The sequence below is a fragment of the Halyomorpha halys genome, unplaced genomic scaffold, assembly GCF_000696795.3.
Source record: "Halyomorpha halys isolate HHAL.00 unplaced genomic scaffold, Hhal_1.1 Scaffold1291.1, whole genome shotgun sequence".
Classification (NCBI taxonomy): domain Eukaryota; kingdom Metazoa; phylum Arthropoda; class Insecta; order Hemiptera; family Pentatomidae; genus Halyomorpha; species Halyomorpha halys.
In genome coordinates, this window is record NW_027114049.1 from 70,831 (window position 1) to 97,661 (window position 26,831).

Genomic DNA, 26,831 nt, shown 5'->3' on the forward strand with positions numbered 1-26,831 from the left:
ATCACATCTTCTATATGGATTGGCTTTGTTAATTTATTTTCAATAAACATTCTGAGATTATTAAAATAGCAAACAGTAAGTTAAAATACGAAGAATGGAATCTAAAAAAGAAGGTTCTTTTTTATTTGTTTCCTCCATTATTTTTAGAGATAAGTGTATGACAAATAATTTCACTCATTGAATCTTCCCCTTTTTACCGAAGAATCAACATATATTCATCTTGTCTCACCAAAGGTGTGGTTGTGATCTTGTAATTTGTGGAGATGTCAACTTAACAATGTTACCTTCCTAGTTATATCATGTTTCCAGAAATAAATCATGAAATCAAATAAGTTCATTATTTTCTTCTTTTTTTTTTTTTCCTTGGGTCCCTAAAATCGAGCCATGACTTCCCCCTGCTCTCCTCTGCCTACGCCTATGCTAGATGGGCTGATGGGTTTGGTCTGAGAAAGCTCTTAGGATATGCTCATAAATAGAGCTTTTCTGTGCCATTAAACTTCCGACCTGACTTTTTGGGAGAGAAAGTGTTGTAGAATTTAGAGAGGGTTTTATAAAGAAAGACAATGAGAGAGTGTTTTTACTAATGGATGCCACGACTAACTGTCCTAGCCCCCAGGAACACGTAGCTATTCCATGCTAGAGCAGTGCAGCTATCTACTGTTTTATTTCACAAACAAAATAATAAAACTTATTTTCTAAAACAATTTCCTTCCTAAAATATGTTTAATTATTTCCTTATATTTATTATCTTATTTTATTTGTATTTAATTTATATTAATATACAATTTTTTTTTAAACTGTATTTTATCATTCCAATCATACCTATATTTAACAAGTGTCTTGTCATTACTTCTCTAGTCACGCAATGTCAGGCCTGGCACACCAAGCCAAGTGTAAGAATGATCCAATAGCCTCTCTATAAGTAGCTTCTGGCACAGATGGTGAAGTCAGGGCCTTAAACTCCACGGGTGTTAACCGGTCACCACTCTGCCATTCCAAACCTCTTCAGTGCTGCTTCTGTGTATCCTCGTTGGGACAAGTAAATGCAGTTGTCTTCCTCTTCAACCTCTGCTCCAAGAAATTTTCCCCCTTTTTCAAGTTGAATTTCTATCTCCTTCTGTAACAAGCTCACAAATTTACAGATAAACTTACATCTTCCCCAATAATGACAAATTCATCTACGTAAACCCCCAATATGACCACCTTCTGGTTGATTTTTCCTTTAAACAAGCACAGATCTTTAATTAGATTCGCGAATCCAAGCCCATGCAAAATACATTTCAGTTTCTCAAACCAGTTCCTTCCAGCCTGAGATAAGCCGTAAAGATTTTTCTTTAGACACAAGACCTTACCAGTCTTTTCACAACAAGGGGGCAGCTCCATATATACAGGCACACTAAGTTCGGAGTTGAGATAAGCTAATTTAATGTCTAAAAATCTTACTTAATATTTTCTCTTCACCGACAGTGCCAAGATCGCCCTTAATGATTCTCACTTAATTACTGGGCTATAGGGGAAATCATAGTCCACACCTTTCTGCACCCAATTGCCACAATTCTGGCCTTGTAAACCTTAACTCCATCACACTTTGAAATTCTCCATATTTTTCATTTCTTCTTGGATTGCTTCTACCAGGTTTCCGCATCTGGTGCAACCAAAACATTTTTGTAAGTTTTTGGTTCCCCTTCCAGGGTTTCTAAAACAAAATCTTTTAATCTTTCAGGCAATTTTCTCACTAGTTTTGTTCTTCTCTGTCTGTCCATTGTCACAGGGTTTTTCTTGTTCTTGTTTTTCTTCTCTATTGTATGAATCTTGATTATCTCCGGGCCTTTCTTGTTAGTCCATTGGATGGTCTTCATCTTCAAAACCCTGAAATCCTCTTCATCACTTGACATTTGTAGGTGAACACACGTTTCCTGTTCTTCTAATACCGGATCTTCATTGTCTATACCTCCACAATCTTCACCACTCTTCTCCACCTCTCTCTCTTTTTTGAAGCCAAGGCACTTCTGGTAGCACTTTATCTCCATCCCGTTCTAGAGGGTCGTGGCATCCATTAGTGAAAACACATTCTCGTTTTCTTTATTTATAAAACCATCCCTATAATATATATAATTCCACAACAGAGAGAAAAGATATATTTTGCAAATATGAAAGAAAATGAAAGTTCGAGGAAGCCACAGAAGTGAAGTGGAATTGAAATCCCTTTGATTAAATATAATCTACAAATTTGTCTCTGATCTTTTTATCTACAATATTCTCAACACTGGTTAAGGTTTGAGTTTTTTGAGGAGTTGAATTTGAGTTTAAAAACAGGTATTTTCATAAAACGTGTACTGCTCAGTACAGTGAATTGTATATCCCATGAGATTCCATTTTTTTCTCATAAATGTTTTTGATGAGATTTCCCTTTCATATTCAACAAAATTTCTCTTGTACTATCATATTCGAATGTAGAAAAACGTTTAAATTGGCTAGAATATGAAAGATAGTTTTATTAGAACATTGTAATCAATGATGGTCAAGAACAGATTTTTTTTTTAATGGAAAGCTGTTTCGAATATCGAGGAAAGTAAAAAAATAAATATTTAAAAGCAAACTCTTAAATTTTAATTTTCTCAATGATTATAAGAAATGAGTATCACTCCAGTGTTATGAGTCTGCAAGGGTACAAATTGCCTCAAAGATCAAGGACTCTTTTTAAGTTATTATAGCTCAAAAAATTATTCTGAATACAGTTAAAAAAAATACACTTAGTTAAAAAAAATCCAGGCAATGAGTTTTAAAGTGTACCGATGCTTGAAAAACTCACATATTTTTGAGTTTTTGATTATAGCTTCAGAAATTTTAAGGTACAAAAATTACTTCAGATTTTATTAGGAACATAGTTAAATAAAAATACCCAAATATACCATTAATAAAGAACTTCTCTTGTATAAAAAAAAAAAAAATTTGGAATTGACAACTAGTCTTTTTAATGATTACATGAATGGTCATAGGTTATGTTCCTTGCTCTTAAAAAAAAAAAATATATTATTGTTGACTCATAACTTTAAATTTACATAAATTAAATCATAGTTGAATAATCTTATATAAAGCTGAGTGAGCTACAAATCATATGTATATTACGATGAGGTGTAGATAGTTGACCGTAGATTAATGATTGGAGAAGTTTGTCAGGGGGTGCGGTCAGCAAAGAACAACATAAATAAGCAAAACCATATTTATTTATTTTATGCCGACATTTCGACCTGAGTTTCAGGTCTCCATCAGGGGTTGTGGCGTAGAAGGTAGGCTTGCAACTCAGTTTTCTTTAAATATAAACAATTTACTAATATCAATAATTGTTTATAAGTTGCTAACAATAAAAATCAGTTTCTGAATATCATGATATACCAATCATAGTGACATACCATGATATACATGATACCAATACCATGGTAGTAATTGATACTGACTGTGTAGGGATTGAGAAGTGAAAGATAATGTATATACTGTGCAGAATAACGCTGATAGTATTTATAAACCAGACCATTATATTGAGAAGGTAAGCAGAGGTAAGAGACAGCACTAGGCATGTTATCACTAGGGATAGGATTTTTATGTTTTCACATATTTTTACCTGACCATGATATCTGCAATTCCTTACTAACTAAAGATGTTTCAAGACATTTATGACCAAAAGAAGCCATTTTTATTTCACATATTTTTAAATATTTGGTCTTTTTTACATATTTTGTTGTAAATCACATATTTTCTGAAATATTTGTTATTTTTAACATATTTTTAGATATTTTGTCCTGAATCACATATTTCCTTAAATTATTTGTTCAATTGTAAATACATTTATCGCAGTTACAACATAAAAGTCAAGAGAATGCAAGAAACTTAAAAGTGAAATTTATCATTTATCATAAATAGTGTGTACAAATTCTATATCTTCATCTTTGAACACAAATTAAAAGCAGTGGCAATAATAAATTTTCACACAGAATTACATCGAGAATTTCTCAGAATCAATTAAAAAGAGCAAGGGTCTTATTCCTTATTATAACAAATGATGACACAGCCGCCCAGGTGATGCAGAATACCGAACTAGATGCAATGGAAGTAGCTTCATTTAAGTATGCTCCTATAACATCAGTAGATGTTGAAAGATCTTTTAGCCGGTACAAGTCCATTCTGCGGTCAAACCAACGAAGATTTTTATTTGAAAATTTAAAAATGCAATTAATCTGCAATAATTTTGTAACTGACCCTGCTGAATAATTGATTTCTTTCGAAGCTTTAAATATTTTTCTAAAGTTTTTTTCTTTCTTTTTCTTTTTAATAAGGATTATTCTTTATTTCCATTTATAATTTGTTCATAATTCATTCTGAGTAATTATTAATCAATTAGTTTAATTACAATTACTAATTAATGTCTTGTTATTGACTTAACAGCTATGTTTTCTATAAGTACATTTTCTAGTACATATTTTAACATAATTTCTTTAAAATATTATTCATATAATATATAATAAATACATATTTATGTAACTTTTTTTAAATTATAAAATTACTAATTGATTAGTAATTTATATTGTTGAATAATACAAAATTTATAAATACATATTATTTACATATTTTTTAAATATTTGACAATTTATTAGCACATATTTATGTACATATTTCGGATTTTTTAGCATATAAAAATCCTATCCCTAGTTATCACATTAGCTAAGGAATTATGGCAATGACAATTTAGTCAGAAGATATATCATAATTTTGTAGAAACACTTGTCTCTTCGAATAAAGTCAAGCAATTATCGGGTCAACCAGAAATTTTAATTTAATTCACTTTAATATTTGTTTACCTAAATCTGTTCCTGTCGGGTAAGGTTCTGATTATGTTATTACTATTACTGATGAATTTATCGGAAAAACTCTCTTTTATTAGATAAAAAATAACTATAAAGCCTTTAAATTCAAATCATAAAAGAAAAATGAAGAAATTAAAATTTGTAGTCAATAGTTAGCTAAAAATTCTAAACTTATAAAATTTCAGTTAATTTATTCCTTATCATGATGAAACAAAATTTATTTCAAATGAAACAAAATTCCTTTGAGACCCATGAATTATTGTAATTTATTGTAAGATCTATTTTAAATACCAATTATAACCTTTCAAGATTGTTTACAAAAGGTGTTGGCACATTTAATTTTTTTCACTATTCTAAAAAATACTAAAATAATTTTTTAGATTAAAGATAGTTATAGGAGTAAGGAGGAAGGAAGGAGAATATAAGAAATGGCTTGGAAACAGATCTGTTACCGGTGGTGTACTAAGGATCATTCTTCGTTCTCCTCAAAAATCAACGAGTCTTAATATAGTAAGATTAATGAGATTATAAGGATATTATGAGTTGCTTCAAAATTCAAGGATAATAAATTAAATTTATGGAAATCAAAATTTATAAGTCTTATCAATGTAACCGAGTCTCTATAAAGAGTAAAATTTCTAATAAGGCACTAATAACTATGAAATATTCACAGATGATAAAAAATGTTAACATCAATGTTGAGAAAAGCTTGCCAGATTCAAACATTGGTTTAAACAGTCTGCATGCATCCTTAATATTTTAGGCTTGACATTACAAGCCTGAACAAACATTGTCCAATATAAACATTTTTGAAAACAATTTTTAAAAAAGGTTTAATAATCTTTTTATCAGAATTTTTTTCACTTATGTATGTCGAGCCAAAGACACTAAGAACAGTAAATGCAAATTTTTTAGCTCGTTTGGATCTCCCAAACTTTTTCAGGCATTGAAATTAATATCATCTTTCTTTTGTGAGTTTTTGATAACATTTAAAATCTTATTTGAAAGAAAATTGTATTTTTTTACTTTCTAAATTCTCGATCATAGTAGCTAGTCCCATAAATTTTGATTTCCAAAAACCTTTGTCAAATCTAGTAATTGCATTTCAAAACCTATAATTTCAATTTCGAATGGATGAAACTTATTAATTCATTTATTTGTCTTTGATAACATTTATTATAAATGGCTGAGTTTTTTTCTTTTCAGACATTTTGAAATCTTTTTAATTGACCAAAAGAACAAGTTTTATCTCAAAATAAATAACTACTTCAAAAAGGAAAAACACAGATTCTGATATTTATTACAAAAATGTGATCAAAGAGTCACATGGGTCTCGTGAGTCTTGCTTTGTTACCTCTTAACCTGGGAGAGGTGTAGCCTTGAGCATTTTGCTCATATTGGGGAATGATAGTATATTTTCCCAGTATTTCATCTGTTTTGATTATACTTTTGTCTACCTTCTGTTAATCCATTGATGTTGTAACTCCCTCTTTTACCTCCCCAGCTAAACTCAATTCAGTTTTGCTCTGGCCTCCTCACAACGGTAAGACAACTCTCACCAGTACTCTCCTAATGCCACATATTTTTTTTCTCTATAAAAGAAATAGTATAAATCGTCTATGATGATTGGATTAATAGCTTACAATGTCTGTAGTTGGCATTATATTCATATATTTATTAAATCTATTGTTATTTCAATTTATTTATAACAATAAGATTTACATAAAGCACATACCCACCTAAAGCTACATACTAAGTTTCAACATTAATCTAACATCTATAATTCATTGAGACACTCAAATATTTAGGTACCTCTTATTTCAATGATGATAATATTCCTCTGTATCCATTTTATGCAGCACAACTCTTCATTACCTAAATCAAACAAAAAAATGTATTAAATTATGCTTAGATGTTTCATTATGAAACTATATGCAAACTAAGAATCTCAACATAAGCACTTGCGCATAGTCCTCAACCTGGGATTTTACCATGTTCCTGTTACATTTTGGTTTTTGAATCAAAATAGCTCAAAGTTATTAAACATTTATTTAATGAATAGATTCAATTAGCATACAGTGTGACTCTGAAAATAATGGGATAACATTTTATAGCCAAGAAGGAAACATGACTGGAAATGTTATTTCTTGCAGTAAAAGGTATACATATATATTTTATGATTAATTTTTAAGTTTTATTTTAATTTTTGAGAATATAGAATTTTGTTTATAATTGCACAATATAGATGCTGACTATTTAGGATAGTATAATTATCAAACTTAAATTTGTTTATCAATTCTTCTAATATCTGGAAATACTGCCCAATAGTACTACACAATTATTTTATCCTCCTTAATTATAAATCAAATGCATTCCTTCTGAATTTTCAAAGTCTAGCTCTTAAAAGAAGATGAATAAAACAAAAATCCTTTAATAATAAATACAAACATAGATCATCTAAGTTTAAATCTAAAACCAATGGTATTATGTTGAAATGCTATTAATGTACTGTAATGAAACAAAATTTATAATAGTAAACTTATTATCATAAATAATAATAATAACTAGAAATATTTAATTTTTTTCTTATAATGATAAACAATTTACTAAACAATACAAAAAATTTACTGAACACCATAGTAGGAGACATTTTCTTTTTTTTTTTACTAGTACAATTGTTACATTGAACTAATTAATATTACAGCTACATATATTTCAATGCATTATGATTGAATTGAATGTACCTTAATTAATATCAATGGAAATATTAAATCCATTGGAAAAGTACTATTTTCCCCAAAAGTTTTAATAATAAGGTTTTAGATACTTACTCAAAATTCAACCTGGATACATCCCTGAAGTACTGTCTGGTCATATTGTAATGCTACTGACTTATTTTTTTAATACAGTTTTTTTATAAAGTAAAGTTTTTTATCCTGTAAATAATAAATAAAATAAAACATTTTATTCATAATATCATGTTTTATTTTCCATTGGCTTATTACAAAATTAACTTTAAAAAAAGAAAGTATGCATCTATGTACAGTAAATATTTAATGTTCAAAACTAGTGACAGATCTATTTTAAATAAACAAAAAAAAAAAAGATATGATAGTAAGATAATAAATAAAGAATTATTTAGCACCATTAAATTTATTGTAATGTTAATAGTAATTTATTTTAAATAAACAATATGGAATACGTAAAATACATAAAGGAATTATTTCTTTATTTATTTATATCAATTATTTTCAATTAATTCATCTTTTCTGTACAAGATACAGAAAATAATTCTATACACTACCAGCTGTTAATAAGTGTACCAGTGAAATGTTGGTAGTTTTGGAGGGAAACTAGTTGGCCTCCTAACTAATAAGGTAGGTATGGATAATAGTATATTATAATCAAGAGCATTTATATGTAATCAAATTAAGAAATATATTTCTGTTAGTTTGAAGTGAAAAATCATTCAAAATTATAATATGCCATGTTATGCTGATATACATAAATATATGCTTTAAATATGTTAAAATAGTTAATTCTATTGCATTTCACAACTCATATTATCTGATTTTTAAGTTATTCTAAACTTTGATATCTTAATACTTCAGTTTTCATGTACTTAAACTCCAATATATCGAATTACAGTAATGAAATAGGATGAAGAATGAAATTATTGCTTCAATATTTTATGAATTCACTAATGATCTTACATTGCAGTCAGAAATTTTCGCTTGACAGAAAATTGGTAATAATATTCAGTAGCTGCAAAATATGTTAGCACTCCACTTTTTCTCTCTTATCAAAAAATATTAAAGTTCCTAGCAAACAACCCACTTAGGTGAACCGGAAATAAGTAGAAATTCAGACTAAGTGTAATTTTTCATTTTATATTTTAACAGGAAAAAGAAAAACTCTGGTTTCCTGGTGCCATCGGATATAACTCCCCAGCAAATGAAACAGAGCCCAAGTCACTCAAATTGGGTCAAATGAGGTGAGGATTCAATTTTTTTTTTTCATTTTCCCAGAATTGACATTTTCTTGCAAGTGGATTTTTGATAACAACCTTCTGATTATTTTTGTAAGTTTGATCTTTTATAAGAGTTAGTACTCCATACATCACTACTCACTACTTAGGATTGTTTTTATGCTAAAAAGGTTGTTTATTGAATAATAAAGATAAAAGATTAATTATATTTACTATTATTGCAATGGTCTCCACTTCCTTTAAGAACTCTGATTTAAGAACTATCCTTATTGCATTAAAATGTTATAATCGGTATGGATTAATAAATATTTTTTTTGTCTGTGGTTTTTCATTATTTGTTGACCTTGACTGGTCTCTGATCAAATGTCTTGGCTTTATTTTTGGTTTGTCTTACCTTTAAAAGTTGTATTACTTCTGTATTCATAATATATTTACTCTGTAGATTTCATAGCCTGAGAATCAGCTCAATGAATTTACCTCTACTGAGGTCACTTCGAGCACAACTTACAAGTTTGTGACTGCCAAGATCTCTCCTGGCTACTAAGCACAGAAGTTTATATAGTCAGCTTAATTCCTTATTCGCAGCAATCCTAATGCTTCCTCTCTAACTAGGTCAAATATTTCCTGTAGAAATTTGATTATAGATGAGATTCAAAGTGATTTTTTTGGATTTGTATCCATAAAAATAAAAAGAATTAATCTTAATTACATATTGTTTAACTCAAAAAGTTTTTCAAATGTTTTCTCATTAATGTTTTTATAATATGCTAAGATTCAGATCCAGGAGATATGTCATCTCCTTCTTTTTTATTTTGGTTTATAGAACTATGCTTATTAATCATAATATTTCATTCCTATATTTTCCAATTAGGACATAATTTATTTATTCCAATAAATTTATTAATGCATCGAAATCCTTGCCCAATGCCTCATTGATAGTTAAGCATTTTTAAATTAAAAGTAATTAATTGATAACTAATTTCTGCTTCTCTGAATTCTGTTTTTAACTTGAAACTCCTCATGGTAGTATCCTTGGTTTCATCCTCTACACTGTCTATACAGCTGACATTCCAACCAATCCTAACACTATCCTCACTACGTTATGCCGATGACACATGTGTGTTCGCAGTTTATAATAACCCATTAATTGTATCCCAAACTCTCCTATCCCATATCACAGCCCTTGAAGAATGGTGCCGTAATTGGAGGATTAAGATAAATTCCAACAAATCCCATCAAATCACATTTACCCTTCGTCGTAAACCTACCGACACCCCTACAGATTCATTTAATAATGTTACTCTTACCCCTGTCGAACAGATCCGCTACCTTGGACTACATTTGGACAAACGATTAACCTGAAATCCTCACATAAGACTGAAAAGACAGGAAACTGCACGTCGATTTCGACTGTTACAGCACTTACTAGACAAATGGTCTAAACTTCCAACTCATTACAAAACACTGATCTACATGACTGTAATAAGGCCAATCTGGACATATGGAGTTGAGCTTTTTGTCTCCACTAAACCTTGACTTTACCTTATCTTACCTCTCCACCTATACTCAATTCAGTTTTGCTCTGGCCTCCTCACAACGGCAAGACTGAGCATTACTTTCACCAATACATTCCTAATGTGACATATTTTTTTTTCTCATTTGTGCATTTTGTTCATCTGGACACCTCCTTTGTTACTTATTTTAAATCATGAGCTGAGACAAGAAGATCTTTCGTCTTTTATGTAATCTGGTTTCTAAGGCCCCTGATGGAATTGCTACAATTTACAATTTAGTTTTAATATTGCATTGAAAGTAATTATAAACATTTGTGGCATCAACACATCCAATTATATAAAAAAAATAGTACAAATCATCTACCATTAGATAAATACTAACAGGACATCTCTTAAGGAACAAAAAAGCAGTACATTCCTACTGGAGTAATAATGTTTAGGCTAGGCAGAAAAAATGAGATGTCCCAACACCTTTTGTAGCCACCCTTACAGGTAAGATTATAATAGATACTCAAAATAATTTCATTGTGCATAAAATATATGTCATTAATCTCTAAGAGATTAATTTGAGTATTTTATTTCAAATATCTCCCAAATGAGGCCTACACTTAGCAATTTTATATGAACTTAATAGTTAATAGTTGCTCTAATTAATGAATTTCTAAATAAAAAGTTTTTTTATTTGAAATTTTCAGAAATGAAGTATCTAAAGGAGATAAGTAATTTTAAAATGCCATGAATGAATAAATTCTATTCTAATAATAATTATAAAAATTGATGGCTTGTTAATAAGTTACAGTTGGAATAACTTATAATTTTATTTATTTTGTATTTTAAAAGATATATTAATATTTATATGAATGAATTCCAATTTTGTTTATTTTTCGTCATAATTAATAGTAAAAATATTTTTACTGTTAACTTTGTTGTAATATATAAATATTAATTAAAATTTAGGCATGGATAACTACTAACTATGTTCATTTTTCAATATTAAACATGTTAAAAAATATAAATATTAAACAAAATAAGCATTATAAATGGATTTATGGTTTCTAACATGCTTAAGTCATTAATTCTGAAGAGTAATATTAATCTATACATGGAAATATTTATTGACTGTAAACATTACTAAAACACTGTAGTTCCATCAGTAGGTCATTGTTCCACTGTCAGCCTCTGGTCTTCCAGATTGAGGGAACAGTGCTTAGACACATATATAGTACACAAACTCAAGACTCTACACTCTCGGTCATATGCATTATGCACCTTCAGGAAGCTGCCCCAGATGGGAATGCAGGTATACATGCATAGATGTAGCAGCCCTATTAGCAGACTAGGGTACACAGAGAGGGTAGACAGTCCCAGTACCCAGAACACCATCTGTTGTGTAACCAAATCCAGCCTTGGATCTGATCAGTCTTAAAAGGAAACAAACCCGTTAGCATTGTGAACTTAGGGCACTGGAATGTATTATCACCTTATAGACACGATACATTAAAAATGTGCCTAAAACAAATCGGCAAATACAAGATTGATATAGATTAGATGAACTGTTCAATTAACTCTTGAAAAAAAGGTGCCACTTCATCTACTACTGCTGTCAAAAAGTTATTATTAAGGCTATCACAAAAGAGCTCCTGCTCTTCAAAAGTTATCCACCAAATATTTTGGAAGTATAAATGTTGGACAAGAATGGAATAGATGAACTAACCAGGAGCCAATTACATATATACATATACAATACCTTTTGAAACGCAGATGTTGTTGAACATGATATAAACAATGAAGCCGAGGTGCTTAAGATATGTAAAGCATATTACTAGAATGCCGGATGAAAAAATGCTGCTAACAGTCAATTCATGGACAAGGAGAAGAGGGAAACTGTAGCTGAGGTGGTCAGATACTGTGGATGATATCAGCACAAGACTGTGATAATTGGAGGAGGCAAAAATCTTCTGGGCTGTAGCACAATTATAAAAAAAAATAATAATAATAAAAAACTACGAAATACATGTTTATGTGAGCATGAATCACTATCTCTCATTTAAAATAGAACTATGGATGGGATTAACTTCAGTAAACCAATTCAGTACAAGTATTGTAGTCACACTTCTATTGTTACTCATGGAGTGAATGTCAGTGGCCACATTTAAATCTATCTTTATAGTTAAATTTTGTCTGAGGAAGCATAAAAAAAAAAAAAAAAAAAAAAAAATTAACTATTAGTTCTTGTTTCAGGTACTACTTTACTCTCTAAATTTGTGATGCAAGCTGATGGAACCCATTTATGTAATAAGAAATTAACCAGCATTTTTGTGAAATTGTGTTTTATAAGTTTGATCGATAATTCTTCAAGAATTTTCATTCCTCAATATAAACCCTTATCACACTATTCCTTTTTATCACTATTGGATATAATTTGAGCCTTGGACTTCAGTAGTGAAATGAAAAAAAAATTGTCCATATATCTTATAAAACATCACAAAATAAAAATACTGGTTGGTTCATTATTGCTAATGTGGATTCAATTTATGGTGTTCTTCATTATGGATCACGGTAAGTAAATTGCTAGTATTATATATTTTCAATTAGAAATTATTCAATAAAATTAAAATATGATTTCAGTTAAAAGATCCTAAAAATAGTTATATTAATTTGACATTATGTCACTCACCCACAAGAAGAGTGACAGAACTTAAAAATGCAATGCTGGAGAACAATCAACTCGTAAAATGCTATTGAACTTATATTTGATGCTATAGTAGTTTGAAGCTTTTTTTATAGTGCTGTTGAGTATTTTTGATTGTAAATAATCACCTGAAATTAGTCTGATAATGCCTTTTTCAACATAAGTTTTATAGGGTTTTGAAGTGGCTTTTAAATATTGCGTTTTTGAGGTCACTTTTCTAGTGGAATATTGTGGGTGAGTGATATTTAAAAATCATGAAATATGGATAACTCTAAGTACAAGTTTATGGATTAGATTTTAACAAAAATAAAAAATAAATAAAATTGTTGCATTATTTTTTCATTAGTAAATAATGAAATAATCTCATTTACATGAAAATTTATTGGAGAAAGAAAAAAAAACTGAACTTTTTAATATTTTAATTTTTCAATTACCTGTTGTGAATGTTGACACGTGACAACAATAATTTTCTTTTCTATTCAATTACTGCATTATATTTACAAATCTGAATTTCTTAACTTAAGGAGGGGGTATTGGTTTTAAATTTTAGCAACTCTTCTTATGATGTTCAATCAACATAATGTTTGCAGTTTAAAATAGGTTTTAAAATTTCCTAAATTTTTGAATTTTCAAATTATTGTGAGGGACCTACCCTTCCCATGGTGATGTCGATTGGAACTTTCTTGTGATATTTTGTTTTTCTGAAATGTAATTTGGTTTTGAGAATTGAATTCAAAACAAGATGACATGTTGATATAATTTTGTATGATTTATACATAAGCAGTTTTAAAATAACTACTTGTTTTATATCTTCTGGTGTTATCAGCTTATCTCTACTATGGATTGTTGGTTGCATCAACGTCAAAACTTAGGGTTTGCTGAATCTTTTATCATTTTTATCACATTATCAGTTTATGTTTGTACATTTATTTTTTTAATTTTGTAACTTGGAAAATTAAACTATTCTGGCAAATGAACGCCCTGCAAATGTTATATAGTTATATACTATATGTGACCCTTGAGTTCTTGTATTGTGAAGTGTTAAGTCAGAACAGACATTGGTACTAAAATATATGCAGTTAGTAGTTTTTTATTTCAATTCATGCTTACTTTAATTTTATTTCTGAGGGAATAATAAATAAATATTAAATATAAGATTATATTGCATGTTTATTGTACCAAAGATAATTTCATCACTTATATTTATTTATGATGAAAATTTATTTTGAAAACAATTGTAATTATTATCCCATAAAAATTATACATTCTAAAAACAAATATTTTATAAAGATTTGAGGCTTATATTTTGGTAATCTCATACACTTTTCATCAGATTAGAAAAAAAAAATTCTTAGGTTACTAAAATTGTAAACATTTCTGTGATAACTGATTAACTAATTTATTACAAAGAGAGGTCATGAATATTAAATTAAAGACCTTCTTGAGTACTGTTAGAGTACAGTATTCTGTTTTTAGCATTAGCTCAATTTTTCATCTTTACTGATAATATTGTTGAATCTTACTCACTGGTGAACAAAAAAAGGCTTTTATAAAAAGGAGAATAAAACTTCACAGGTAGGGAGAGAAATAAATATTACCCAGCGTAAAGTGGGAATGATCAAATAAGATATATAATATTGGAATGAGTGGATGCCCAATTAGATTTGGACTCAAGTCATAGTTGTCTTCTTGTTGAATTGTAGGCTTTGTATAGCTTGTTGAGGCTCTGTGTCTCTTGCAATTGTTACTTTTTCATCAGCTTCTATCATATTTATTACATTATTGTTTACTTATATGTTGTGCTTGTGGGTAAAACACAGAAATGGTGGCAGAAAGAGGTCTGAAGGAATCTCTAATGAAACTATTCCAACTAATGAGATTCCATCAGTTATATAATACTAACCTTTCATTAAATTAACACCTAGCTTCTATAATCATTTTAACAGAGGAATCAGATAGAAATTATTAGAAAAAAAAGATTTCTAGGACAGACTCCTTCTAATCTATTATTTTGTCCTGGCTAATAAAAGGACATAGAAATCTGATCAAACTTACTCAGATCTGATCGCCAAAGAATTATTCTGTACTGGAGACTAACTTTAAATTTGAACCCAGAGAATTTAATTTAATTTAAGAAGTAAATTAGCCATAGGTTAACCTTTGGGATCATATCTAGCTTCTATAAATTGGGTATCCTTATTTGGTTGAAAAATCTGGAAGTTAAGCATGATTTTGATAGCTCTTCCTTACCGAGTACTGAGCCCAAAAACCTTCATGGTTTGTTGTAGTTAAAGGTTTTTAACAAATTTATTTTTTTTTAAATATGTTCATATATTATGTTTTCTTAAGTTAGCTCAGATTAACTAAAATTAATTTACCTTATTGTAAATTTAAGTTCACAAGAAGCTATTATCATTGATCAAATATTACTTTAATAGCTCCAGTGTTTCTCAATTGCAGTTTCCAAAGAATGATACCCTTGAGAAGGCAATACCCATCTCTTTATTTTGTATCTCATGTACTAGAATTATACCCTAATTTACACCTGCTCATGTATGAGGTTTGAGTCATGAAAACTTATGTACTTTTACAAAAAAGGTTTTTGTCATATAATTTCTATTATCTTAAAAAGAAGATGCTCAAGGTGCGGCCAAAGAAAAAAAACTCATATAGCAATAAAACTATTTAATGAGCCAACATTTTGCCTCAACAACGCAGGGCTTCATCTGGGTTAAAACAGATTCAAATACTTAAATAAGGAAACAAAGTCAGAAAATAGATAACAAAAATAAAATTGAACTATTTTTCATTTTAATTTTATATTAATTATATTTTAATATCTTTAGATTATCATTTTTAATGTTATCATTTAAAATTTAACTATTTTCATGTATTTTAAATCATAATTAGATACATCTTAGTTAAATTTTATTTTTGTTATCTATTTTCTTATTTTGTAATTTAAGTGTATGTTTCTCTTTTAGACTTCATGAAGCCCTGCAACATGAGACGAAACGTTGCCTCACGTTGAATAGTTTTATTACAATCTGAATTATTTTCTTTTACCACGCCCGGAACATCTCACTTTTATTATTACTCACAGTCAATCAATGATCTTCCAATTTTTAATATAATTATCTTTATAAACAATCTATATTAATTCTCTGATCTGAAAATCTATTCTTGACCCCGATCATCTCTAAGTTTTGCAAAGAAATATTCGAGAGGTTTTAATGTCTATTTCATATCTCCTTAAATTTCAAGCTTTCCGAAACAATATAAGGGTGATTTACTGTATTTTAATAAGTGAGAGAGAGAAACTTGTGATTTTGTGGTAAATTTCAAGCTATTATATACGCATCCTTCATTTTTAATTAATTAATGTTGGCAATTAGATAACATTATTTTTGTCAAGCCTTGACACAATGTCAGTGGACTACTTTTATTTTTAATATAAAATCTGTTTGATTTGCTTACATTAGCTAAAATCATGCATCACTAAACAACTATTAACAATGTCATGATGTTCTCTCTTCTTGAGGTTTTGAAATTTCTTATTATAATGCATTCTTTGAATTTAATTCATCAATAAATTTCATATAGTATATTTACGATAGATTCCTTCATTAACACTACACCTTAATGTTTTTAAAATTCACTTCTTTGACAAAAGCTTTTAATTTTAATTTGTGAACTTTTATTGTTTAGTTAGTACTCAATTATAAAGTTTATTAAAATTAATATTGTGGTTAATGATTACTCAAAAACAAACCAGAATATTCAGGTAAAGAATGAAGATGGAAATAATGATAAGACGAGTCTTTATTTGAGGTATAATAATACTAATTAAACATATTAACAATAATATACACAATTAAAACTTTGATTTAATTTTACAATAATGCAACTCTGTTCATTGATGTATATATTTATATGTATATACAATTATATAATTTTATATATATATATAAAGACATAAATTTCTAATTAATAAATATACTATAATTTAAATCTGTTATAAATTACAATATTCGTGATGAAGTATTTTATAAAGTAAATAATAAAATCATATTTCAAAATATATACAAATCTACATGTGAATTGATGAAATATACAAACACTTAAAACTATGGTAAAACAATAACTAGACAACCATGAATTAGTTTTGATTGGTAGTCATAAATAAAATGAATAAAGAGAGAAAAAAAAGGGATGCATCTTAAAAACATAAGCAAACCTCCAGTTTAAAAATAATATACATTCACTCATTGAGGGGAAAGACAAGATAAACAATGTCTAAGTGGTAAAATTTACAATTTACAAATTTTAACTTTGGTACACTAGACTATCACAATACATAATAAACTTATTAGTTTTAAAGTGGGTGGCATCGCATAAGTTTATTCATATCTATTTACATTAAGCGATTTGCCAATAAAGGTTAAGTTGTTACTTGAAGTGGTTCTGCCTCAGAGGTATTATTATTTAATGTCTCATCCTTGTATGATAAAGGAGAGTATTGTTTTCTGATGACCATAGCTATTGGGGTATCAGCTGGTGATACTGCTGGTGAACATTCCTCTGATGTGGAATCTGTCTCATTAGGTTCACCTTGAGGTGGATATAGTCCTGCTCCATAGGTGACCTTTCCCATGAAGGACCTTATCTCATCAAAATAAGTATCCTCTCTCTCAGCCTCATTACTGCTCGGGCTGTCAGCTACTGACACCACACCACTACCATCTTCACCTTCGTGCTTCTTCAAGTGTCTATCTAAATTGGTCTGTTGACCGAAACACCGGTCACACAAAGGGCACTTAAAGGGTTTTTCTTTGTTATGGATGTTTCTTACATGCCTCTGTAAGTTTGATGATATACTAAAGGACCTTTCACAATACTTGCATTTATAGGGCTGCTCTCCAGTGTGGGTTCTCAGGTGTCTTGTTAAATTGGCTGATCTGGGGAACACCTTTCCACAGAATTTACATGCGTATCGGTCCTTCAGCTTGCCTCCATTAGTAGTATTTGACAACACATCTTGAAAAGGCTTGTTAAAGTTGTTGATCTGTGGACGCATCATCTCATACTGCCGTTGATTATTCGCCACGCCATTGACCACATTTCCTATGAACGGAAAGGGCCTAGGCCCAAACTGGAAGCTAGGTTCGCGATGAGGAGTTGAAGAGAATCCTGGAAATTGTGGCCTATATATAGCCTCTAAGAACATTGGATGGATTGGTCTAGGGTAGGCCATCTGCGGCATCTTTTCGTTAGTGTCAGGAGACGAAGAAGAGTCTTCAGGTGGTGATGGTGCAAGATCTTTTATGTGTTTTATTATAAGCTCTTTACTTCTTTTAGGGGTCTCTTCTATTTTGTTTACTAGTGGTGAAGGTGTCCTTCGCATTGTTATTGGCGATCCCTCACGACTTCTTTTTCTGCCAACGCTGAGATCTAGCGGCTGGTCGTTTGTTTCACCAGCTTTAGACGACACAGGGGACTGCGCCTGGTCGCTGAGAATGTGATTTTGAAGAGGTTCTTCAAGCTTTGGCAAGTTCGCCGACATCGGTGGGCGTGCTGGTGACGGTCTTTCACTGGAGGCTGCTTCTTCCGCAGTAGGTGGTGACACCTTATTGAGGCTCAATATGGAATTAATCGATGGTGTTCCAGCGTCGATGGGAGAAGAGGTTCTAGTAGGAGAGGGCGACCCGTCCTGAGAAGAACCAGTCCTCTGCCGACTAAATTTCTGATATGCCTCCAGGGTCAATTGTGTGCTGATATGCATCTCTTCTTCTGGGTTCTTAAATAACAGAGGATTTGGAAGGAACCCTGGAGAAGAGTTGTGAAACAGCGTTGGGTAGGGATGGATCATAGGGGGGTAAAAGGGAAGGCCGCTAGGTGGCCTGGGGTACATAAGAAAAGGGTTGCCACCAGGCTGCGGTAGATTCATGCCTCCAGGAGATGTTACCGGCGAGGTTGAGTCACAAAACCTCTTGTGTTTTGAGAGCGAAGTTCCCGTCGAGAAGGTCTGGCCACATTTTCCACATTTGATCTGCATTCTGCAATCTGCATGCATTCTCTTATGTCGACATAAATTGCTGAACTGCGTATATGCCTGTAAAAGAACAGGCATAAATTAGACAAACTATTCAAAATGTATGTTGAGTAAAAATATTAAGACTAAATAGAAGCATAAAACCTGCATATATTCCAAGTAAAAAGTTGGTAGAGACATGAGTAAATTATTTATTAATGTCTTTCTTACACATGTCATTAAAATTAATTAAAATGAAAGTCGATAAGAGACGCACCTTGAAACAAACTTCGCACTGGAATGGCTTGACACTGGAGTGAATGTGTGTGTGCTGCTTGAGGCCTGAGGACGTCGCAAAAGTCTTACCACACTGCTCGCAAGCGTGTGATCTAGCTCCAACGTGGTCTCTTCTGTAATTTGAAAATTTAGGCGTTAGAAATCGGTATTACACAGGTATAAGGTTTATTACAATCGGTACAACATATATAAAAGTTAATTATCAGTATTATTAAAAATATATATTTCTTTACCTTATATGTCTTTGGAGGTTGCTAGCGTCGGTGAAAACCCGGTTGCAGTTTTCACAAGGATATCTTTTGACTTCACCGTGCTGTAGAGCTTGGTGTTGTACTAGACACGGTCGCCAACTGTAGCCTTTGGCGCACTTGTTGCACCTGAACTGTCCACCGACGTACCTGTGACCACTGACAAGATGGTCGTCCAACCTGTTATAAAAAGAATGATATTATATTGAATTTGTTGAAACCATTGTGTTTTTTATTTTCGTTGTTACACATCACATAAAATTGAAAATAATTCTCTGTACTGAGTACCAATATTGAAACAAAAATTTTGTTATTCAATTTGTCCAACGAAAATTATATAACTTATAATCAATTATTTTCTTTGAAAAAGTAGTATTGACAAATGTAAGCTTGTGATCGGAAGTTTATGATTAAGATGAAGGTATTGAACAAATAGAACTTAAACTACAGTTAAAAGCATATTGCTTTGAACAGAGGCGTTGAGTAGTATATATAATCATTACACGAGACTCTCTATGAACGGTCTACCGAGAGAATTTATGGGGAATATGTATGTTTAACTCATATATTAAATGGGCTTCAGGTTACATTAGATATTTCGAGAAATCAACATAAGTGTTACGTAACATTTCGCATGAAAGCTTCAAGATGTGTTGGTAGTCGTCGCGTCAGCCTCAGAAGGGACAAGACTTTCTAGAGGAGGATTGAGCATCAATGAAGACGCACCGCCCCTCATTAGGGTTCGGGGGCGGCAATAGACCGTGGCGATAGGCGGCAGCTTTAAGTGCCAACCGATGTCGACACGGCGGGCGTTTTTATATCGCCTCCCCGTTATTAATCATAGCCACTCTAACCGACAACGGCTTCCATCTCTTCGCGTAAATGCTCATGTCCTCCTGCGGACCCTTGTCTCTTAGAGGAGGAATGAACGCCCGATTGTGTAATTCGATATAGGCTGTTGTTTAAGACAAGGGCTATGAGGTTGAAGGATGTTTGCCCGCTAATGGCGTGTGAATGAACAGAATTGATACTATCAAAGTTTAATAAATAATTTGGTTCTCAAGTGTTACGTATATTTTGTCCCTACATCTAGGTTTTAATCGTAATACGTAAGTTTCTGAAAATTCGTTTTAAAATGAATTGAATGTATCCATAAGGGATGGCGAAAGATAAATAGTTTGCCAGTGTAAACGTAATTTCACAGGGACACAGGAGACACACCACAGAACTCCAGTAAGATAGAAAATTCATTCTAAATTATTGGGAATTTAAAATGTTTTAAGCTAAAAACGAAAAACTAAATAAATTTTGGATGAGATACACATTACTTCACAAAAATCAGAAAGTGTTTGATCAAACATATCGTGATATCTTAGGAGCGAAGTTTCTTATCGCTGCTTTGCTTGAATAGAAGTGATATATCTGACAAATTTGTTTTTTATTTTGAGTGTAAGGTATTCTATAGATAGTACTATAGACTGGAGTTAATTTGTAACAAATAAAGTAGTTTTTGATAAGTCTGTTGGACTATTTCAGTAAGTAAGTTAAGTCAAAGTAACCGCTGTATACGGTGCTATCTTTGAAATACGCCCAACTAAAAAAAAAAAAAATAAACTTTTTGTTTGTATTTTTAAATGTGCTACTATTCTAGCAAATCAGCTTTATATTAACGTATATTCTTTCATAGAACAGAGGTTAAACAGCTGGTATGGGTCATAATAATCATACATTTAATATAATGATGGAAGATTTGAAATGTACTCGGTTATCGATAATGTCATTACACCTTGAACATCGCCGATGTTCCCGCAAACGACTTTGCTACCAATGAGGAGACATGTAAGAAATAAGTGGCGCTAATGGATTAAGCCAGAAGATATTATCGGTGGGCCAAGTTGTGGGAAGGGAGCAGATGCTCTTAACTGCCCCCGGCCATGAAACACCCCCCGGCCTAACTCTGATTTAGTCACTCTTTCCCGAACTATAAGTAATCTTTACGGCCACTATAGGAGAAACTCTTATTTTATTAAGGCCTCCTGGAGTGATAAACTGTATACAATAAGAGCGTTACGATTTTAGCTGAGAATTGTCGGCAATCAAAACTTGATGATCCCCGCCCGGTTTTACTACCCTCAACTTTAATAAGCCTCAAGTTCGAATGGCCACCTTAAGGCGATATGCAGAAAACTTCCCCTGAGCCTAGTAACTTAACTATTTATTACTTAAATAAAGAGGTAATCTGACCGAAATAAGTATTGATTGTACGACAGTTATTTTCTTCCATTTTTCAATATTAATAGTGAATCAATTTTTTTCCAACATTAACAAAGCCCTATTCGTATTTATAGAAGTAAAGATTAATTCTAAAGTAATTAAAGACATGAATGGAAAAATCTTTAAGTTACCAACATACTACTGATTCGCTTTAATTGTGGCATATCTGTTATCAATTAATCTATATAATTATTTCTGGGAAAATTAAAAACACTTAAAACTCCAATTAATCTTTATTAATTAATTAAATAATGTTGTGGACTCATTTATTATTCAATATCAGATCTGATTTCTAATGTTAATTTGCTTAAAAGCTTAATTTCATTTAATCGCATATTCTTTTTATATTCATTAATGTATTTCAATAGTATTTAATGTTTCTAATTCTATTTACTTACTGCAGTTGCAGATATAATTTTTTTAAATTTAGAATACTTAGTCTCAAATGTTTGGCAAAGAACAGATCATCTGATTAACTTTTATTTGGTATAATTTTAAACTAGATATAAAATGAAATTAATATTATAATAATAAATATTAACTTGATCGAGTAAATTATATTAACGTTTTTATTTATTAATATTACTAATAACTGATAAAGAGTTAAAAAAAAAATATATATACAAGAAGACAAACCCATAACCCATTTCCAATATAATAATAATAAATATTAAATTTGATCAACGGACTAATTCTATTGTAACTTTAGGATATTTAGTGTATCAAGAAATTTCCCCCTTAATTAAATTTTATTTTTCTGTAATTTTAAATTGCGTAGTCTTTTCTTGTGATAGGTGTCTTAATTAATTCCCCAATTAATTTTTATTCAATTATTTATTATTTAATGGTATAAGAGAGAACCTTTCCTTTCCGCCCCTGAAACCCATGATAAGATGCAGACTTATACTACATTTAACACATTTACTAATAGCTAGAAAAGCAGTGTTCACAAAGCCCTTTTCGTATATATAGACATAAAGATTAATTATAAAGTAATTAAAGACATCAGTGGATGAATCTTTAAGATAAAAAATACAACTGATTCGCTTTAATTGTGGCATATCTGACAAAAAAAATGTTTGGTTTCTATTTTAAAATAGACATATTCCAACGATAGTGCGATAAGGGTTCCATTCTCTACTGTGGCTTTTCATCAAACTGTTCTAAAGATGGTAGAGTTATCAGAAAGTAACCATAAAGCATACGGTACAATCTATAAAATACATCAAATAAAAAAAAACCTTTTTTGTCAGATATGCTACTTATAAAGTAAAAGTAGATATATGAATCTGAGAAGTGCATTTATAGATTTTTAATTACTATTTAAGATAGGAAAACCTAAATTTCAAAAAGTTGTAAATCTATCAAAATTTGAGAACAATTAAAATAAAAAGGAAGTGCCTTGTAAGTAGAACCCCTATTTCTCCATTCATACATTATGTCTTTAATAGTCTTGACTGCTGATCACAGAAGTAAACTAAAATCTTATAAAAAAAAAAAGAAGGTATATATGGGAATTAAAAATTTTAAATTCCAATGCACATGTTAATATTTTCCATGCAATCGAACGCCTAACTAAAAACATGATTGTAGACACTATTTGTTATTTTTTTTATTTCGCATTTATTTTAAAGAAGTGCAAAAGATATATTTGAACATGTTTAAACGGGTCATGAAATAGAGCTAATTTTTTAACCGAAACATATACAACAATTGAAATTATTAACAAGACTTCCACCTGACTAAATGTGGTTCAGATGTTATAAACCTCCAAATGTATTATACTTCATATATATATCTACATCGTCTGATCTTAAAAAGCATTTTTAAAAAATATAAAATTTCAGAGATTATACTGTATAGTATATTTTTTTTTAAAAATTAGTAAATTCATGTTAGGTGCATTTTTGGATGTACTAGAGCATATCTGAACCCACTAGTTCATATTGTCAGATGAGTTTAAAAAGGAGTATAGTATATTTTTTAAAAAAATGAGAACTTGGGATTCGGACATCTTTTTTAGGAATTATTCGAAGAAGAGTAACTTGCAACCTTGAGTAAACTTTGTTATTAAAAAAATAAATAACATTATTCGAATTTATAAAAATAAATTTTAATTGCTCCATAATTTACTTATTAAAATTATTTTACTCAAGATCCAACTCAAAGGAATATATCAAGATAGATGTTAATACAAAAGAGATAGAATTAAAAAAAAAAAAAAAGTGGTCTATAAACTGATTAAAGAAATAGAAAGCTAAGACCGACCGGACAAATTACTTCGAGAATTAAAAAACGGAATTATTCGAAGAAGAGTAACTTGCAACCTTGAGTAAACTTTGTTATTAAAAAAATAAATAACATTATTCGAATTTATAAAAACAAATTTTAATTGCTCCATAATTTACTTATTAAAATTATTTTACTCAAGATCCAACTCAAAGGAATATATCAAGAAAGATGTTAATACAAAGGAGATAGAATTAAAAAAAAGTGTGGTCTATAAACTGATTAAAAAAAGAGAAAGTAAAGACCGACCGGACTAATATTCCTAAATTACTTCGAGTATTAAAAAATTAAACATGATTAAATAATATGATTTTTATAACAATTAAGATTTGTTGCTAAAGTAAATTCATTTTAGGTGTTTTTTGATGTACTAGAGCATATCTGAACCCACTAGTTCATATTCTCATATAAGTTTAAAAAGGAGTATAGTATATTTTTTAAAAAAATGAGAACTTGGGATTCGGACATCTTTTTTAGGAATTATTCGAAGAAGAGTAACTTGCAACCTTGAGTAAACTTTGTTATTAAACAAATTTATAACATTATTCGAATTTATAAAAATAAATTTTAATTGCTCCATAATTTACTTATTAAAATTATTTTACTCAAGATCCAACTCAAAGGAATATATCAAGATAGATGTTAATACAAAAGAGATAGAATTAAAAAAAAAAAAAAAGTGGTCTATAAACTGATTAAAGAAATAGAAAGCTAAGACCGACCGGACAAATTACTTCGAGAATTAAAAAATTAATCAGAATTAAATAATATGATTTTTATAACAATTAAAATTTGGTGCTAAAGTAAATTCATGTTAGGCGCATTTTTGGATGTACTAGAGCATATCTGAACCCACTAGTTCATATTCTCAGATAAGTTTAACGAGGAGTAAGTTTCTAAAATAAATCGGATTAAATTAACACATGTTATTTTCTTTATATTTATATCAATGGAGTCAATTTTCAGTATTAAAAAACCGTCTAACCAAACATTTTCGCGTCAATAAAATCATCAAAGACCAACCTAAGTATGATTACATTTTTGATTAAAACCAAACTTTAAAAATATAAAAAAGTATTAAATTATTTTGTGTATAGAATTCTACATAAGAAATAATTGAATATTCGATTTATTATGAGTTCTTTAGATCATCATTATTTTGGTAAATAAAGAAATAAATTATCTAAATTCTAGTATGGAAGAATTAATTTATGTACCTGTGAAGATATACTAGGATACTATAAATCAATTAAAATAAATTTAAATTTTTTTAACTAACCTGTTAAAAATGTTAATCCGAAATTCTTGAAATAGCTTCTTATGAACTAAGACCGCACAACTAGAAACAAGAACCTCACTACAAACTTGCTTTCCAACGACTAACACAGATACATGGCTGTCTTACCAAACCTAGGGGTGGGGTGAAGGGATGCTTCTACCTACCCTGGGATTTCCGAATTTTTCATAATTCCTTACAGGTGTTATTTCATATACGTCATTTATTACTCCAGTTAAAGTTAAAAAAATATTTCTGTATGTTTAATGTGAATACACAACATCATTAAAACCAAAATTTAATGTTTGAATTTCTAGTTTAAACATTCAAAATAATAGCACAATTTTCTAATGGTTATCAATTCTTCTATATAACAAATTTAAAACTCCAATTATCCTTTATTAATTAATTAAATTACGTTGTGGACTCATTTTTTGTTCATTTTCAGATCTGATTTCGAGTTTAATACACTCCTCAATTCGTTTATAAGCTTAATTTCATTTAATCACATATTCTTCTTATATTCATTAATATATTTAATGTTTCTAATTTTATTTTCTAATTACATTTGTAGATATAATTTTTTAAATAACTAATTTTTTTAAACTTTAGAATACTTAGTCAAATGTTTGGTAAGGAAAACATAATCTGATTAAATTTTATTTGTTATAATTTTAAATTAGACATTAAATAACATTAATATAATAAAAATAATAAGCAATAACTTTATCAACGGATGAGTAAATTATATTAACGTTTTTATTAATAAATATTACCAATAACAGATACAATTAGTTTTAAATAAATAAATAAGAAAACAAGCCCTTACCCCACTTTCAATATAATTATAATAATATCAATAAATATTGATTTGATTAATGGACAAGTAAATTCTATTAACTTTTTTTTTATAAATATTACTAACTTAGGATAGCACAGCGCCTCGGTTACCCCTTACTTCCAATTGGTTGGGCGCTGGGAAAATCCCGGAGTAAATTTTCGAAGACACCCCCGTCACAGACCGACTTTCGGCATGCTTTTGCTGTTATATTTTAGTTCTCTTTACAATAAAATGTACAGGGTTGTTTTGGATGTGAATTGATGATTTATTATTACCTTTTAAGCTTTAAATATTGACATGTTTTACGTTCAGTATAAATATAAACATATGAGTATAAATATAAACATTTTTCAAAATATATTATAATTTATACGTTCCTTGGTTAAGGAAAAAGGATAAGTTCTAGCTAAGCTAAATATCCTAAAAGAGTTTTTTAAATAAATTTTATTTTATCAAACTAAAAAATTAAACGTTAAATAAATTTAAAATCACAACAATGTAAAATTTAATAAGCTAAGT

General features: G+C 29.8%; 1 protein-coding gene across 2 annotated transcripts in view; it reads right to left on the reverse strand.

Annotated features, from left to right (window-relative positions):
- Positions 1-17,105: 17,105 nt before the first annotated feature.
- Positions 17,106-26,831, reverse strand: part of LOC106689181 (transcription factor hamlet) — a 217,656-nt gene continuing 207,930 nt past the window's right edge. For both annotated transcript variants that reach the window (XM_067051290.1, XM_014434046.3), the window contains exons 6-8: positions 19,618-19,812; positions 19,365-19,497; positions 17,106-19,168 (exon numbers count right to left, since the gene is read on the reverse strand). In XM_067051290.1, the coding sequence (XP_066907391.1) occupies positions 17,498-19,168; positions 19,365-19,497; positions 19,618-19,812 (1,999 nt within the window). In that variant the 3' untranslated portion in view covers positions 17,106-17,497. The remainder of the gene's footprint in view (positions 19,169-19,364; positions 19,498-19,617; positions 19,813-26,831) is intronic.